Source organism: Macaca mulatta, chromosome 14 (genome assembly GCF_049350105.2).
Source record: "Macaca mulatta isolate MMU2019108-1 chromosome 14, T2T-MMU8v2.0, whole genome shotgun sequence".
Lineage (NCBI taxonomy): Eukaryota > Metazoa > Chordata > Mammalia > Primates > Cercopithecidae > Macaca > Macaca mulatta.
Genome location: NC_133419.1, coordinates 73,049,441 through 73,063,892, shown reverse-complemented (window position 1 = coordinate 73,063,892; position 14,452 = coordinate 73,049,441). Strand labels below are relative to the sequence as shown.

Genomic DNA, 14,452 nt, shown 5'->3' with positions numbered 1-14,452 from the left:
TTTTTAAATCTTTTGTAAAGCCGAGGTCTCCCTTTGTTGCCCAGGCTGGTCTTGAACTCCTGGGCTCAAGCAATCCTCCTGCCTCAACCTCCCAAAGCACTGGGATTACAGGTGTGAGCCACCGCACTCGGCCCCCTACCATTAATTTAAGCTCGTGGTGGGGAACTTGCTGAGGTTTCCAGAGATGCTGAGAAACTTGCCCAGAGTCACCCAGCCCGGCAGAGGGGAAGCCAGTGTCCAGACCCTGCCTCCTGGCTTCAGGTCAGGTCTACTCAGCTCTAAGTGCCGCAGACATGAGCCCTGTGAACTAGCTTCCCTGAGGGTGGCAGAGGGCTCATTTCTGATGTGAGGTTCCAGGGTCATGCTGCAGATCCCCTCCCAGCTTGCTCCGGCCTTTGGTGTCCCTCTCTGATACCTGCATGCCTGGAGGCACCTCAGGAAGTGGGAGTGTGTGCCCAGAAGGCAGCTGCCCAGCTGGAGCCACACTGCCAGGCTTCCCTCCTGTGCCCTTGATTGCCCCGCAGTCCAGCCAATCCCTGGTCTTCCTGGAGGCTGATCACTTGTTGCCAGGCCAGAACTTGCGCCCTTCATAGAGCCTCTTTCCTAGCCTCTCTGTGTCTCCTTATGCGGGTGGAGTGGTGGAGAGGCCACTGCCAGGACTTGTCAGTCAGGACTTCCTGGGCTTCCACCCTGTGAGGGCCTGCAAGACCAGTGGACACTGTCGGTTGTCTCATCCCAGCTTGGGTGGGGGTGCAGGCTGGGGGCGGGGAGGAAGTGTCTGCCCCGGGGGATTCTGGGTGACTTTTCGCTTTCTCAGTGTTTTCAGGAAGTGTGTGTGTTGGCCACGGCTATAGCGGGTGGAGGAGACAGAAAGCAGGAAGCCTCTAGGAGACCAGAGCTGGGTACAGACATACACACACACACACACACAGACACACACACATAGACAGACACACACACACACACACACTCTCTCTCTCTCTCTCTCCTTTCTCCTCTCTCTCTCTCTCTCTCTCTCTTTCTCTGTCCTGTTCCCTCCTGGACAGATCCACAGTTATACACAGAAACACACACGCACGACATAAAACTTGAAGACATAAATCACAGGTGCAAAGCCACACCTGGGCCCCAAAACCTCCAAGAGAACGCAGCCTCAGACCCACCCAGGGACCAGGGGCCAGGCTGTTTGGGAGACCAGCCCAGACGGGACCCAGGCTTACACAGGCAGGTCCACGGCATTCTTGGGCATACGCAGCCCGCCTGGCCAGAGCTGTGGGAGTCCTCAGCCCTAAGACCCAGCAGGCATCTGAGGGTAAGCGAGGGGCTGCCGTTGCTGTTGTTGCTGTCGGGCAGGTAGGAGGGAGGCCCTGGGAGGGCTGAAGTCCCTGTCTGTCACCTCTGGCCTGGTTTTCTGTGCTGCTCTCCTCCCCTTCTCTTTTTTTCTCTTAGGGTTTTGTCTTCTTTTACTTTCCCCACTTCTTCTCTTTTTCTCCTGCCTTTTCCTTTTCTCCCCTTGTCTCACCCTCCCTCTCCCCTGGGCTTTCTAGGTCTCCACCTCCCCATATGCCTCTCCTGAGTCCACCAGGAGCCCACGGTGCCTGTTTTCTGGGGTTTTCTCAGACTCTGCCCCACAGAATGCTCCTCTTTGGGGTTCTTGCCCCTTGGGGGCCTGGCGCTGATCGCCTCACTTCTCTGCTCCCAGCTCCCTGCACCCCTCTGGGTGTTCCCTCGGGGAGGCTTAGTTTGGCTTATTTCACTGTCAAGTTCAAGGGTGCTGTGATTCTGAACCTCCCACCCCCAGATCGGGGTGATGGGGAGATGGTGTGCTTCTTAGCCCTCCTCCCCAGGACTGGTGCTGTAGTGGGTGCTTATGGAGTGTGGGGGCTGGTCTCCCCTTTCCTCAGTTACCGTAGATTCCTAATGAACTCAACAATCCTGTGCTCGGGTTACTGGGGACATAGACCTCTAACCAAGTCCTATCCACACACCTGGCGCTCTCTAGCCCTGCCCTGTGCCCCTGGCTCATGTTTTCCATAGGGCCCAGCAGATACCTGCACCTGCTCTTTCTGCCAGGCCAGGCCTGGGCTGGACCCAGGAAGGGCTCAGTACTTCTGTGAGCTCCCTGAGGACTAAACTTCCTCCCGCTGCTGCCCTCAGGAGGCAGCACAGGGCCAGGCCTGGGAAGTGCTTAGAGCTGCCATGGGAAAGGGACCTCTGCCACCCCCTGCCCAGACAGCAGGGCTGGCCAGTGGGGAAGCTGAGTGTAGGTCTGGTTGTGGAAGGCCAAACAGGTTGTGTGGGCTTAGAGGAGGGAGCGGTTTGATGGACTTCCTGGAGGAGGAGGCATGTCCTGAGCACAATGGAGTTAATAATCCCGGGTCAATACGTGGAAAAAAAGCCCCCAGCAGAATGCTTGGCACATAGTGAGTGCTTAGCGAGTGGTAGCTGTTGTCCCAGGGAGAAGTGCTGAGAGCTGGGTGAAGGCGCAGTTGTGAGGATGGGCTCCAGGTTAACTGGGCGCTGCCGTGTGGAGAGGTTGGGGAGCTACTGACCTCCAGTGATGAGGATGCAAGTAGGGTGGTGGTCATTCAGTACACACTTACTGAAAGTCCCCTCTGTGCTGGGAACTGCTGGTGGCATGGAGAGGACTGGCCCTAGGGGCTCCCGGCTTGTGCAGAAGTTAAGAGAGGCAGACTGTGGACATCCCATTCTAGCAAGTGAGACCCTAGGAAGGGCTGTCTATGCTGGGGGCTTGGCAGAAGTGAGCAGAGCAGAACCAGGAGAGTGCTGGAGGGGATGACCTTTGAGTTCATGATGGAGGAGGAAGGACGAAGCCACAGAGGAAGCAGGAGGCATAGGACTGAGGCCTGGGCCCCTGAGAGTCCAGAGCATGATTGAGGAAGCGGGCAGCCAGGACAGTTTACCCCTGTGGAAAGGGGACATCAGGGTGGGACACAGGTGTCCCCGGATCACTGGACCCGCAGCCCTGATGGTGAGAGTCCAGGGGCTGGGATTGGGCCAGGTCCCCCCAAGACCTGTGTGACATCTTGTGGGGAGGTGGTGACTGTAGGATGGGGTTAGGTCTGGGTCCTCAGTCCTCTGAGGCAGTTCAGTGAAGCACACATTGACTGATATGACCATATTGAGTGATTGGAATTGTGGGGAGCCCCAGGGAGGCCCCATATCAGCCTGAGATGTGAGGGGAGGCCTGCAATAGTGGGGAGGATGGATGTATGATTTGGGCTTTTTGTAGGAGGAGTAGGAGTTGGCCAGGCAGGGGAGGGTGTTCCAGGTGGAAGGAACAGGGTATCAAAGGCCTGTAAGTATGCATTGATAGACTGCAGCTCAGTCAAGGAGGGCTGGAGTGTGAGTATCAGGGTGAGTCCAGGGTCAGCCTGAGATATGCAGACTGCTCCACTCTGTGGCCTTCCTTCTGTCACAGTGAGACCTGGTTCTTTTGGCCAGAGATTGGTGTAGACAGAAAGATAGGAAGGGGTGGGGGTGAAGGAAAAAGAGATGGCATCAGAGGCTGCTAAGTCTATGAAGCTGGTTCCTGGCTCAGCCTGTAGGGCCTGGGTCTCCTTCAAGTTGAAGAGGTTCTGCTGATGCCATGTTCAAGTGGCCGTTCTTTACTGAATTATCAGCAAGCCTGGAGACAGATTAGCGAGGAAACTGAGGCTCAGAAAGGAAGGGACTTACTCAAGGTCCCAAACCAATGAGTGGTTGAGCTGGGTTCAAGCCCAGGTCTGCCTGGCTCCAAAGCCCTGTCTCTGGTTAATTGAGTAATCACATATCTCATCTGACCTGGGACAGGCCCTGTTTATGCCTACTGTCCTGACATATTTATTAATAGTGCCTCTTTTAACTCTTAGAAGTGTTTCTGGTTTATACAATGAACTATGTGGTCATGGGTAAGAGGAGGGTGACCGTGGGCAGGGCTGTGATGTGTTCCCTCTCAGATGGGTCCTGAGACCTGGTGGCCCGTGGGAGGAGGCTGGCCTCAGAGAAGCCTTGGGACCATGGCATGGCCTTGTTTGTTCAGCTGTGGTGCTGGGCTGCCAGGGTTCAAATCCCAGCTGTGGCATCAAAAACAAATAACCCAACAGCCCTGTGCCTCCGTTTCCTCCTCTGTAAAGTGGAATCATGACGAGCCTTACCTTACAGAGCTCTGTGAGTAGATGAATGAAGAATCCATGCCAAGTGCTCAAAAAATGCGTGGGAACACACACACGTAGACACGCACAAACGCAGTTAATGAATCCAGGTGTTTGTAAGTCCCTGCTGAGTGCTGGAGATACCCCAATGAGGATGGGAGGTCCATGGTCTGCCTCTCGACTTCTGCACAAGCTGCACCCTCCTCTTACCCATTCTGCATTCTGCATTCTGCATACCCCCCATGTCCCCTAACCCCCAGGCATGAGGTCTGCTGTGTGTATTGTCTCTGATTCTATAAAATAGATTTAAGCTGAGGGCCCAGGCTAGGGTGAACCAGCCCCTTAGCTGCCTGGGGTGCCTAGTCTCTTGGGAATAGTGGGTAAGCACGTGGGTTCACATGCCCCTTGGGTAGAGGAGAGAAGACTGAAGGAGCAGGGAGCTGCAGTGCAGGGTGAGTGGGGAGCAGCTCTGTGGGAGAATCTTGGAGGTTGCCTAGAGGAGGAGGCTGGCTGAGCTGCATTTTGAGGTGGAGGTGGGCTTCTGTGGGCTTTGGGAGGGAGAGGGCAGAAGAGGATGAAACTGTGTGAAGGCTTGGAGGTGTTGCCATTGAGGACGTGGTCCAGTGGGTGACAAGTCAGTGGGTGACATCCAAGCCAGGCCTCAGCTGGACCTCGGGATTGGAACGGGGCCTACTCTTAGGGGTGCAAGCAGTAAGAGGCTGGGACTTGGGCTATGGTGGGGGCATTCTCTGGGCCCTGTTCTCGGTAGGGGGTCACTGCCTTTTCCCTGGGGTTTTCCCACATGTTGTGCCTTCCTGAAAGCACTTCTCCTTTCCTGGGCTCCGTCCTGACTCAGCAGTGCCCTGATACCCTGTGGTAAGCAGGCAGTCAGGGAGCAGCCAGGAGACTTCCTGGAGAAGGTGGCTAGAATTTCCCAGATGCTTCTGAGAGGTCCCTTTGTTCCACCTTCATCAGACACGGTCCCTTCCCTGTGGAAGCTCCGCTGGGAGAGGAGCCCTGTGCATCGGTTTCCCTCTGCCTTCTTGCCGTGGCAGGGCAGTGATGTGTTCCCTCTCAGATGGGTCCTGAGACCTGGCTGCCCATGGGAGGAGGCTGGCCTCAGAGGAGCCCTGGGACCCTGGCATGGCCTCGTTTGCTCAGCTCTGGTTCTGGGCTGCCAGGGTTCAAATCCCAGCTGTGGCATCAAGAACAAATAACCTAGCATCCCTGTGCCTCCGTTTCCTCCTCTGTAAAGTGGAATCATGACGAGCCTTACCTGACAGAGCGCTGTGAGTAGATGAATGAAGAATCCATGTCAAGTGCTGAGAAAATGACTGAGAACATACACACGTAGACACACATACACACAGTTAATGAATCCAGGTGTTTGTAAGTCCCTGCTGCATGCTGGAGATACCCCAATGAGGAAGGAGGGTGTGGAGCTTGCTTCAGGGAACCCGCCTGCTGCCCGAGATGGGTAGACCCCTCGCAGCTGATCAGGACAGTGATGGGAGATGCACTGTGGTGCCAGAGGAAGGGGGCTGATGCTGCCGGACCCCAGGGATGAGGACAAGCAGGTGGGCAGTTTTTATTTATGGCTACCACCTTCCCCTCAGCTCTGGCCCTCAGACCTGGGGGAGCTTTGGGAGCCAGGCTCCCTCAATCCTGCTTGGCATTGGAGGGATGACACCCATCCCCATCTCCTTGGACTGAGGTCTGACTGGCCCTGGCCTGACAGCTTGGAATTCTGCTCTCTGCTGATCCCAGGCTGGGTTTCCAAGGCCCCTTCCTCTTGGGCTCTGGGAGGTAGCAGTGATGGTTTGATCTGCCCGTCAAGAAGTCTCTAAGGGAGGCCAGGCGCGGTGGCTCAAGCCTGTAATCCCAGCACTTTGGGAGGCCGAGACGGGCGGATCACGAGGTCAGGAGATCGAGACCATCCTGGCTAACATGGTGAAACCCCGTCTCTACTAAAAAAAAGAATACAAAAAACTAGCCGGGCGAGGTGGCAGGCGCCTGTAGTCCCAGGCTGAGGCAGGAGAATGGTGTAAACCCAGGAGGTGGAGCTTGCAGTGAGCTGAGATCCGGCCACTGCACTCCAGTGTGGGCAACAGAGCGAGACTCCGTCTCAAAAAAAAAAAAAAAGTCTCTAAGGGAATCGCAGGTGACCAGCTGGGGCCAGCACCCCAGGTCATGCTCTTGGGCCTTCAGGCACTCCCCTCAGTCACTTGGTCATCGTTCACCCCTTCCGTTGCCTTCCCTTCCACCTGCCATCTACCTGCTCACCTGTCCACCCACCTTGCCCGCATGCTCTTGCTACTGACTGGGCGGGGGTACCAAGTCAGATGCTGCCCGTGCCCCAAAGGGACTCAGGTCATGTAGGAGAGACAGCCTGGTGCAGTGTCCACCGGGGGATCTTCATAGGTCCAGCTGTGAGAGTATATTCCGACTCAAGACTCCCGCAGGCCCACCCCTTGGCCCCAGATTCCCAGAGAGGCCCGTTGGATGGGGAGCAGCTTGCTGCCAGGACAGAGGCAGGCCTTCGTCTGCCATGGGGTCTTTGAAGCAATCCGAGCCATAGCCCACGCAGCTGTCCAGGAGCCATTCTCTGTGACCCTCCAAGTGACAGCTCAGGAGTGAAGGACTGGGTCTCACAGCGGATAGTGACTCACAGGGAGCCAGCCTGGCTTTGAAAGCTCTTGCCTAAGGGGCCGGTAGTCTTCTAACATCCACACAGGTGTGGCTTCAACTCCCTATGTGGGATGTGCCCAGTTTGCAAGTCACCACACTGAGCGAAGCAAAGCTCCGGTTTCTCTACCAAGTACAGAATCTGCTTATAGTTTCTCTCCATCCGGACACTGTTCCTGTGCAGGCCGTGCTGCCAAAGGCAGTGGTTGCCTGGTAACATGGCTGACACGCCACTGTTTGCAGGTTTCTAGGGGAACAGAGCTAGAAACCTAGTCAAAGGCCAGCTCTTCACACAGAGGAAAGGGATTGATTAACTTTTATCTATACCTGGAGAAGAGACAAGTTTAGTAGAAGGTGATGTGGAAGCAGCCAAGTGTCCTAAGAAGCTCATAAACTTTGGAGTCAGGGTTCATATCTTGGCACAAAGGAGATACTTTGAAAAATGTCATTTAGAATAATTTGTATGAAGGTCTTTTTTTTTTTTTTTTTTTGAGACAGAATCTCACTCTGTCCCCCAGGCTGGAGTGCAGTGGCGCCATCTCGGCTCACTGCAAGCTCCATCTCCCGGTTTCACGCCATTCTCCTGCCTCAACCTCCTGAGTAGCTGGGACTACAGGCGCCTGCCACTGTGTCCGGCTAATTTTTTGTATTTTCAGTAGAGACAGGGTTTCACCATGTTAGCCAGGATGGTCTTGATCTCCTGACCTCGTGATCCACCCACCTCGGCCTCCCAAAGTGCTGGGATTACAGGCATGAGCCACTGCACCCAGCCATTGTATGAAGGTCTTAATGGACAGCAGCATAAAGGAGGGTCAAGGAAGACTTTCAGAGAAGGGAAATGTGGTTTTAGAGTTAAAGGATTGCTTTGGGAAGCTGAGGTGGGAGGATTGCTTGATGCCAGGAGTTCAAAACCAGCCTGGGCAACATAACAAGACCCAGTCTCTACAAAAAATTTAAAAATTAGCCAGGCATGGTAGCGCACACCTTGAGACCCACCTACTTGGGAGGCTGAAGTCAGAGGATCACTTGAGTTCGGGAGTTTGAGGCTGCAGTGAGCTGTGATTGTGCCATTGCACTCCAGTCTGCCACAGAGTAAGACCCAGTCTCTTAAAAAAAAAAAGTTAAAAAATGAATGGATGTTCCCAGGCAGAGAACAGGGAGAAGGGTGTTATTGGTGGAGGCAACAGCAGGAGGAAAGGCCTGGCATCATGACCACACCCCAGGCAGACCCTGTCACTTCCTCCCAGCCCCTCCTTGCTTTCATGGTGGCCCCACACCGTCAGCCATTGCCAGGAACACTGGGGCAACAGACAAGGCCAAAAATAACCCAGGGGGAAGTTGCCCGTCCACCCTGATTCTCCTCCTTGGCCCCTGCAGGACAGTGGCAGAGACAGCTGGTGGGGCCAGGCCTCCAGGGCTCAGGCACCTTGTTTCAGCCTATGGTCCCTGCACATCCTGTGTGCTGGCACATGACACATCCTGTCTTGGTTAATCCTTCTAGCACCCTGCCAGGTCAGTGATATAGCCCCCGTTTTACAGAAGAGGAAACTGAGGCTCAGAGGGGCTAGGTGCTCAGCCCAGGACACACAAGAACTTAGAAACTAAGGCCGGATTCAAATTCATGTCCTTGATGCCAAAGCCCTTCAGAAGACAGCCTGCCAGGAGCAATGTGATCTGTACTGAGACAGATGGGAACACTGTGTGGCTGTGAGAGCCCAGGAGGCCCTGAACCTGGCCTTGGAGAATCAGGGGAGGGTTCCTTGGGGAGTGGTAGCAGAGGTGAGGTGCTGGTGTTGTGGGAGATGGGTCTGGTGGGATCAGGTGAGTTTCAGGAGTCTGAGGGCACCAGGAGGTAGTGAATATCCAAATCTGGGCAAGAGCAAGGCGATCTCGAGACAAGAGACCCACAATTCAAGGCCTTAGGAATTGGTTTCTGAGGCTCTAGTCTGTGCCTTGGGCTTTGCAGCTCATTTCAATCCTGTTCCTTCTCTTTGCTGTCAATGCCTTCTTATCCTTAAAAGCTCAGGTCAAGCATCACCTTCTCCACGAAGCCTTCCCTGACTCCCCATTCTGATCTTTATCCCTCCTTCAATGTGGAGACCCAGTGGATACATGTGACTAAAAGCTAGAGCATTGGGGATAGGTGACCATCTCATTCAGGTCAAAGAGGGTGCCTGCTTCCTTTAGGCTTCGGGGAACCAGGAACTCATCTTCTGGGAGATGAGTTGAGGAGGGCTGTGTGCAGGAGGGCTCGTGTCTGCATGAGTTTGTGTAGTGCCTGAGTTTTGCTGCAGTTCGGGTGAGCTGGGGGCTCAGTATGTTTCAGTCTTGGCTCTGTTGCTTAGTGATGCCCAACTTTTGTTCTGTTCCCAGCCTGCCCACCAAGGAGGAGGAGTCACTGCTGCCATTGTCATCCCTTCCCCAGCCAGAGCCTGAGGATCCCCAGTCCGCCCTCCCTCAGGGGCCTCCCCAGCCCCCCTCTCCACCTCCCTGCCCCCCGGAGATACCTCCAAAGCCAGTACGCCTGTTCCCGGAGTTCGGTGAGTGCTGCAGCAGGGGATGTGGCTCTGGGTGGATGGCCTGGGATCCCTGGGATCAGGCCTCTGGAGGGTATGCAAGGATCACACTCCTTTCTGTGCAACCCTGCCACCAGCCCATTCTGTGGCCCTGGGCAGGTCACAGCCTCCCTGAGCGCTATTCTCTTCATCCTCACAATGGAGACAGTGCCCACCTGTCTGGCCTCCTGACTGTTAAGTGTGGGGCCATGGCCAGCTTTGCCGGTTACCCATGGTCTGATTTTCCATGGTGTTGGGTGGTTTGCTTTTCCTGGGGTTGGCGACATTTCTTGATTCATGTTGCCTTTGACAGTCCTTACCCCGATCCCCAGGCTCACCACTGGCTCAGACCTCCCTGTGGTGTCCCAGCCTCTCCTCTGCCACCCTTTAGTGCTGTCCTGAGGCCTGAGGGTATAAATCACACTTCCTATCCCCTGTGCCTTTTTTTGAAAGCCAGGGAGAAGTGGGGGTGGGGGTCTTGGCATGGGGGAGGCTTTGTGAAGCCCAGTGTGGTGCCCCAGGAGAGGAGGCCAGGCCCCTTGCCCTGAGTCCCCCCAACCCCTCTCTCACCAGATGACTCTGACTACGATGAGGTCCCAGAGGAGGGGCCAGGGGCCCCAGCCAGAGTGATGACCAAGAAGGTAGGGCCAGGCATGGGACTGTCTGCCTGTCAGTGTGTTGGGGGGGTACCCAGCTGCCTGTCAGATCCTGGGGACCACTTATAGAGAGTGGGCAGCCATTTCTTGGGAGGCTTCCCCTTTCCCCACCTCACTTGCCATACAGGGGTCAGGAGTCACGTGTAGCCATAGTGCCTTGGGCCAGGGGTCGGGGCCCAGGCCCTGGCTGCATGTGTGTGGGCATGTGGCCTCCCCCCACCCTCTGTGTTAGGAGCTCGTGTCTTATCCCAGAGTGTCTGTCTGTCTTTCACTTCTTGCGTTCCCGTGTCTGTCTGTCTTGCCTCCCTAGCCTGCAGTCCTTTTCTCTGTCCCTTTATCTTTCTGTTTTTGTCTGTGTCCTAGGTCGGTGTCTGCCACTGGCTCTCCTGTCCCTGTGATCTGGGTCCCTGTGTGGTCTCTGCTGGCAGGGGGAGGGGAGTGTGAGGAAACAGAACTAAAAGTGCTGGGCTGTGCGGGTCGGGGCTGTGTGGACAGAGGGGGTGTGGCAGCCCCGGGTGGGTGTGATCTGTGGTTTGAAGGAAAGGATGACGCTGAGTGGGTCTCGGGGGCAGGAGGAGCCCCCACTGAGCCGAGTCCCACGGGCCGTGCGTGTGGCCAGTCTGCTGAGCGAGGGAGAGGAACTGTCTGGGGATGACCAAGAGGATGAGGATGAGGATGACCACGCCTATGAGGGCGTCCCCAAGTGAGTGTCCAGCCACCCTCCTTCCTACTGCTCAGCCCAACCCCAGCCCGCCCCCTCTTCGCCTCCTCAGCCCAGCCCCCCATCCCCTCATCTCTCGCTAGTGGCGGATGGCACACCAGCAGCCTGAGCTTGTCCTTGCCCAGCACAATTGCTGCGCCACACCCCATGGACGGGCCGCCTGGGGGCTCCACCCCCGTCACACCAGTCATCAAGGCTGGCTGGCTGGACAAGAACCCACCGCAGGGGTGAGTGAGGCCTCTTGGGTCCTGCCGTGCTCTGCATGGGGGAGCGGGGGGCAGTGTCCAGGACCCCAGGATGCTGGTATCACAGATCTGAAAGCCAGAAGGGCCTGAGATGATTTGCACAGGTCTCCCTCCAGGCAGACTGCGACCACCGATGATGCCCTCCAGACCCATTTTATTGCCCTGAAAATTGGGAGATCGCTGGGCATGGTGGCTCACACCTGTAATCTCAGCACTTGAGATGCTGAGGTGGGAGGTTTGCTTGAGGCCAGGAGTTTGAGACCACTCTGGGCAACATAGCGAGACCTTGTCTTTACAAATACATTTTAAAATTAGCCAGGTGCGGTGGCTCATGCCTGTAGTTCTAGCTACCTGGGAGACTGAGGTGGGAGAAGCACTTGAGCCCAGGCATCTGAGGCTGTAGTGAGCTAGGCCTGTACTTCTGCCTTCCAGCCTGTGTGGCAGAGTGAGACCCTGTCTCAAAATAAATAAATAAAATAAAATAAAATAAAATAAAAGAGATGTGCTACTTTGAGTCTGACTTCAGTCACTTTTGCTGTAAAATCCATCTTCTTGCCAATGGCCATTTGGGATCCTTCCTCCCTAGAACCTGGCTGATCCTCACTCTGAGTGTGGCTTCTGAGGGCTGGAGTAGTCCTGGAACGTGTCCTCCCACCCCCAGTCATTTGCCTGTTGTCCCTCTCCCTCTCCAGATCTTACATTTATCAGAAACGATGGGTGAGACTGGATGCTGATCACCTGCGATACTTTGACAGTAACAAGGTGAGGCCTGCCTCAGTCCTGACGCGACCCTGCTGTAGCCTAGGCTGGCCCCAACACTGGAACGAGGTGGCGTCCCTCCCCAGAGGAGTCCTCGCCAGAGCTCTAAGTCTGACCCCTTAACCCATGTCCTCCTGGCCCTCTGCTGCAGTCAGGGTCAGCACAGGGTCTTGTCTCTGACCAGCTGCAGGAGACAGGGCTGCAGCCTTCATTTCGGCTGAGGCTGGGGGAGTCAGTGAGGTGCTGGGTCCCATAATACAGCTCCTGTCTCTCCCCCAGGACGCTTACTCTAAGCGCTTTATCTCTGTGGCCTGCATCTCCCGCGTGGCTGCCATCGGGGACCAGAAGTTTGAAGTGATTACAAACAACCGGACCTTTGCCTTCCGGGCAGAGAGTGATGGTGGGGAGTGTGGAGTGTTTTGTTTTTTTTTTTTTTTTTTGTGTGTGTGTGTGTGTGTGTAAGTGGGTAGAGAAGACTGGAAGTTTGGGCAGAGGAGGGGGAAGAGAAGCATGGCGCATCTGTCCTCTCACATCACATCCAGGGAGGCGTGGTCCCTTTGTGAGGTGGGTGGAGGAAGGGGGCACCCTCTGTGACCAGCTCTGTGCTTGGCATGGTCACTGACTCTTCAGAACCACACAATCAGCGGGAGCAGGCTTGGAGGGGTGAGGTCACTTACCCAGCATCAGTGGCAAAGCTGGGATTGAGCCTGAGCTCGTTCAAGTCAGAGAAGTCGAGCAAAATGATAGGGGGGCAATCTGGGTGGGCTTTCTAGAGGAGATGTTGCCTGAGGAGCCTAGGGCCAGGAGACCCCTGAGGGGCTCCCTGCCAGGCCGACCTTGGGCTTACTCCTCCACCCTTCTCCTGTAGTGGAGCGGAAGGAGTGGATGCAGGCCCTGCAGCAGGCCATGGCTGAGCAGCGTGCCCGGGCCCGGCTCTCTAGCGCTTATCTGCTGGGAGTTCCAGGCTCAGAGCAACCTGACCGCGCTGGCAGCCTGGAGCTTCGTGGCTTCAAGAATAAGCTGTATGTGGCCGTGGTCGGGGACAAAGTGCAGCTCTACAAGAATCTAGAGGTGCTAAGGGGTCACAGAACCTCTCCCCTGCCCATGCCCGCCTACCCTGCCCCAGGCTCACCTAGGATCTTAGCTCTGCCTTTTCTGTTCCCTCTTTTCCTGCACTGAGCCCAGCCCTTTGCCTGGATGTGTCCTCGCTTTCCCCAGTTCTGACCACTTCCCCCAAGCCTTGAGCATCACCCTCCAGTCCCTGCCCTGGCCCCTGCGCCCCCGCACCTCTGCTCATTGCTGTGTGGGCCCTGAACCTGCAGCCCCTTGCCCCACCCAGCTTCCCGTGTCCCCCGCTGTCTCCCTCCTGGGCACCCCCCCAGTCCCTGAGTTGCACTACCTTCCCTTCCTCTCCCCGTCCCAAGCCTCATGCCCTGCCCCTAAAGCCTTGCCCTCATCCCGTCCCACCCGCCCTCCAGGAGTACCACCTGGGCATTGGCATCACCTTCATCGACATGAGCGTGGGCAACGTGAAGGAAGTGGACCGGCGCAGCTTCGACCTCACTACGCCCTACCGCATCTTCAGGTGACCCTCCATCCTCTTGGCTCACCGGCATCCTCACTCCTTCCTAATGTTTTCCTTTTGCTCAACGTGGGAGGCTGCCCCTTCCTGTGGGATTGGTTCCCTCACCTGCTCCGCCCTGCCCCACCTGTGGAGCCCCTCTCCCGTCACTTGCTAACTCACTCTGATCTCCCTTCCTCCTAAGAGGTCTCACTCTCCCCTGTGCCGCTTGGCCACTGTTGTCCTCCCCTGCCCGCCATGCTGCTCAGGGGTTGCCCATGCTGGCCTCCTGCACCCACTGCCCCTACGCCTGCACCACCCCTGGAGAGTGCTCTTGTCTCTCATGAGGCTGCTCCTCAGGCATTGTCTCTGGGCCACCAAGGCTCTGCCGTCTTGGTTTCCTCTAACCTTAGCTGTCCCTTGGTGTCTTTCTCTGTCCTCTGCCCTCTCCCTGGGCAGCCTTGCCCACTCCCAGGCCTTCAGCCACTACCTCTGATGTACTGAACTATGCCCGGGTTTGAATCCTGGGTCCATCACTGACTAGCTGTGTGACCTGGGAAATCACTTGGCCTCTGTGTGCCTCAGTTTCCTGGGGAAGTGTTTGTAATACTGGTAGTAACTGGTCAATAAACACTAGCATCACCCCCAACCCTCCCACTTCTCTGGTCTTAGCCCAGGTGTCTATCTCCAGCGGGATCTTTCTGCTGAGCTCTGTCCTGCATGTCTGACGGCTGTAGTCACCTCCCGCTTTCAGCTCCCTGTTCTTCCCAGGGGCCTGTCTCTCCAACCAAGAGGGAAGGACTCATGCTTTTCCTTTTTTTTTCTTTTTGAGACAGAGTTTTGCTCTGTTTCCCAGGCTGGAGTGCAGTGGCACAATCTCGGCTCACTGCCACCTCTGCCTCCAGGTTCAAGTGATTCTCCTGCTTCGGCCTCCCCAAGTAGCCGCGATTAAAGGTGCACATCACCACGCTAATTTTTGTATTTTTAGTAGAGATCGGGTTTTGCCATGTTGGTCAAGCTGGTCTGGAACTCCTGACCTCAGGTGATCCACCCACCTCGGGCTCCCAAAGCGCTGGGATTACAGGGGTGAGCCACTGCACCTGGCCCGTGCCTTTC

At 56.1% G+C, this 14,452-nt stretch overlaps 1 protein-coding gene across 19 annotated transcripts in view; it reads left to right on the top strand.

The window, feature by feature from the left end:
* ARAP1 (ArfGAP with RhoGAP domain, ankyrin repeat and PH domain 1) overlaps positions 1-14,452 on the top strand; it is a 67,956-nt gene that overhangs the window by 29,604 nt on the left and 23,900 nt on the right. For 14 of the 19 annotated variants that reach the window (XR_013404095.1, XR_013404093.1, XR_013404094.1 and 11 more), the window contains 8 exons: positions 9,213-9,379; positions 9,968-10,035; positions 10,623-10,753; positions 10,855-10,998; positions 11,709-11,778; positions 12,055-12,175; positions 12,644-12,846; positions 13,254-13,360. Coding sequence is in view for 16 of the 19 variants with exons in the window: in XM_077963649.1 (XP_077819775.1) it covers positions 9,213-9,379; positions 9,968-10,035; positions 10,623-10,753; positions 10,855-10,998; positions 11,709-11,778; positions 12,055-12,175; positions 12,644-12,846; positions 13,254-13,360 (1,011 nt within the window). In the remaining 3 variants the exon portion in view is untranslated. Of the gene's footprint in view, positions 1-818; positions 1,313-9,212; positions 9,380-9,967; positions 10,036-10,622; positions 10,754-10,854; positions 10,999-11,708; positions 11,779-12,054; positions 12,176-12,643; positions 12,895-13,220; positions 13,361-14,452 lie in introns of those variants that run through there. The other 5 variants (XM_077963658.1, XM_015115152.3, XM_077963653.1 and 2 more) reach the window with 2 other exon arrangements.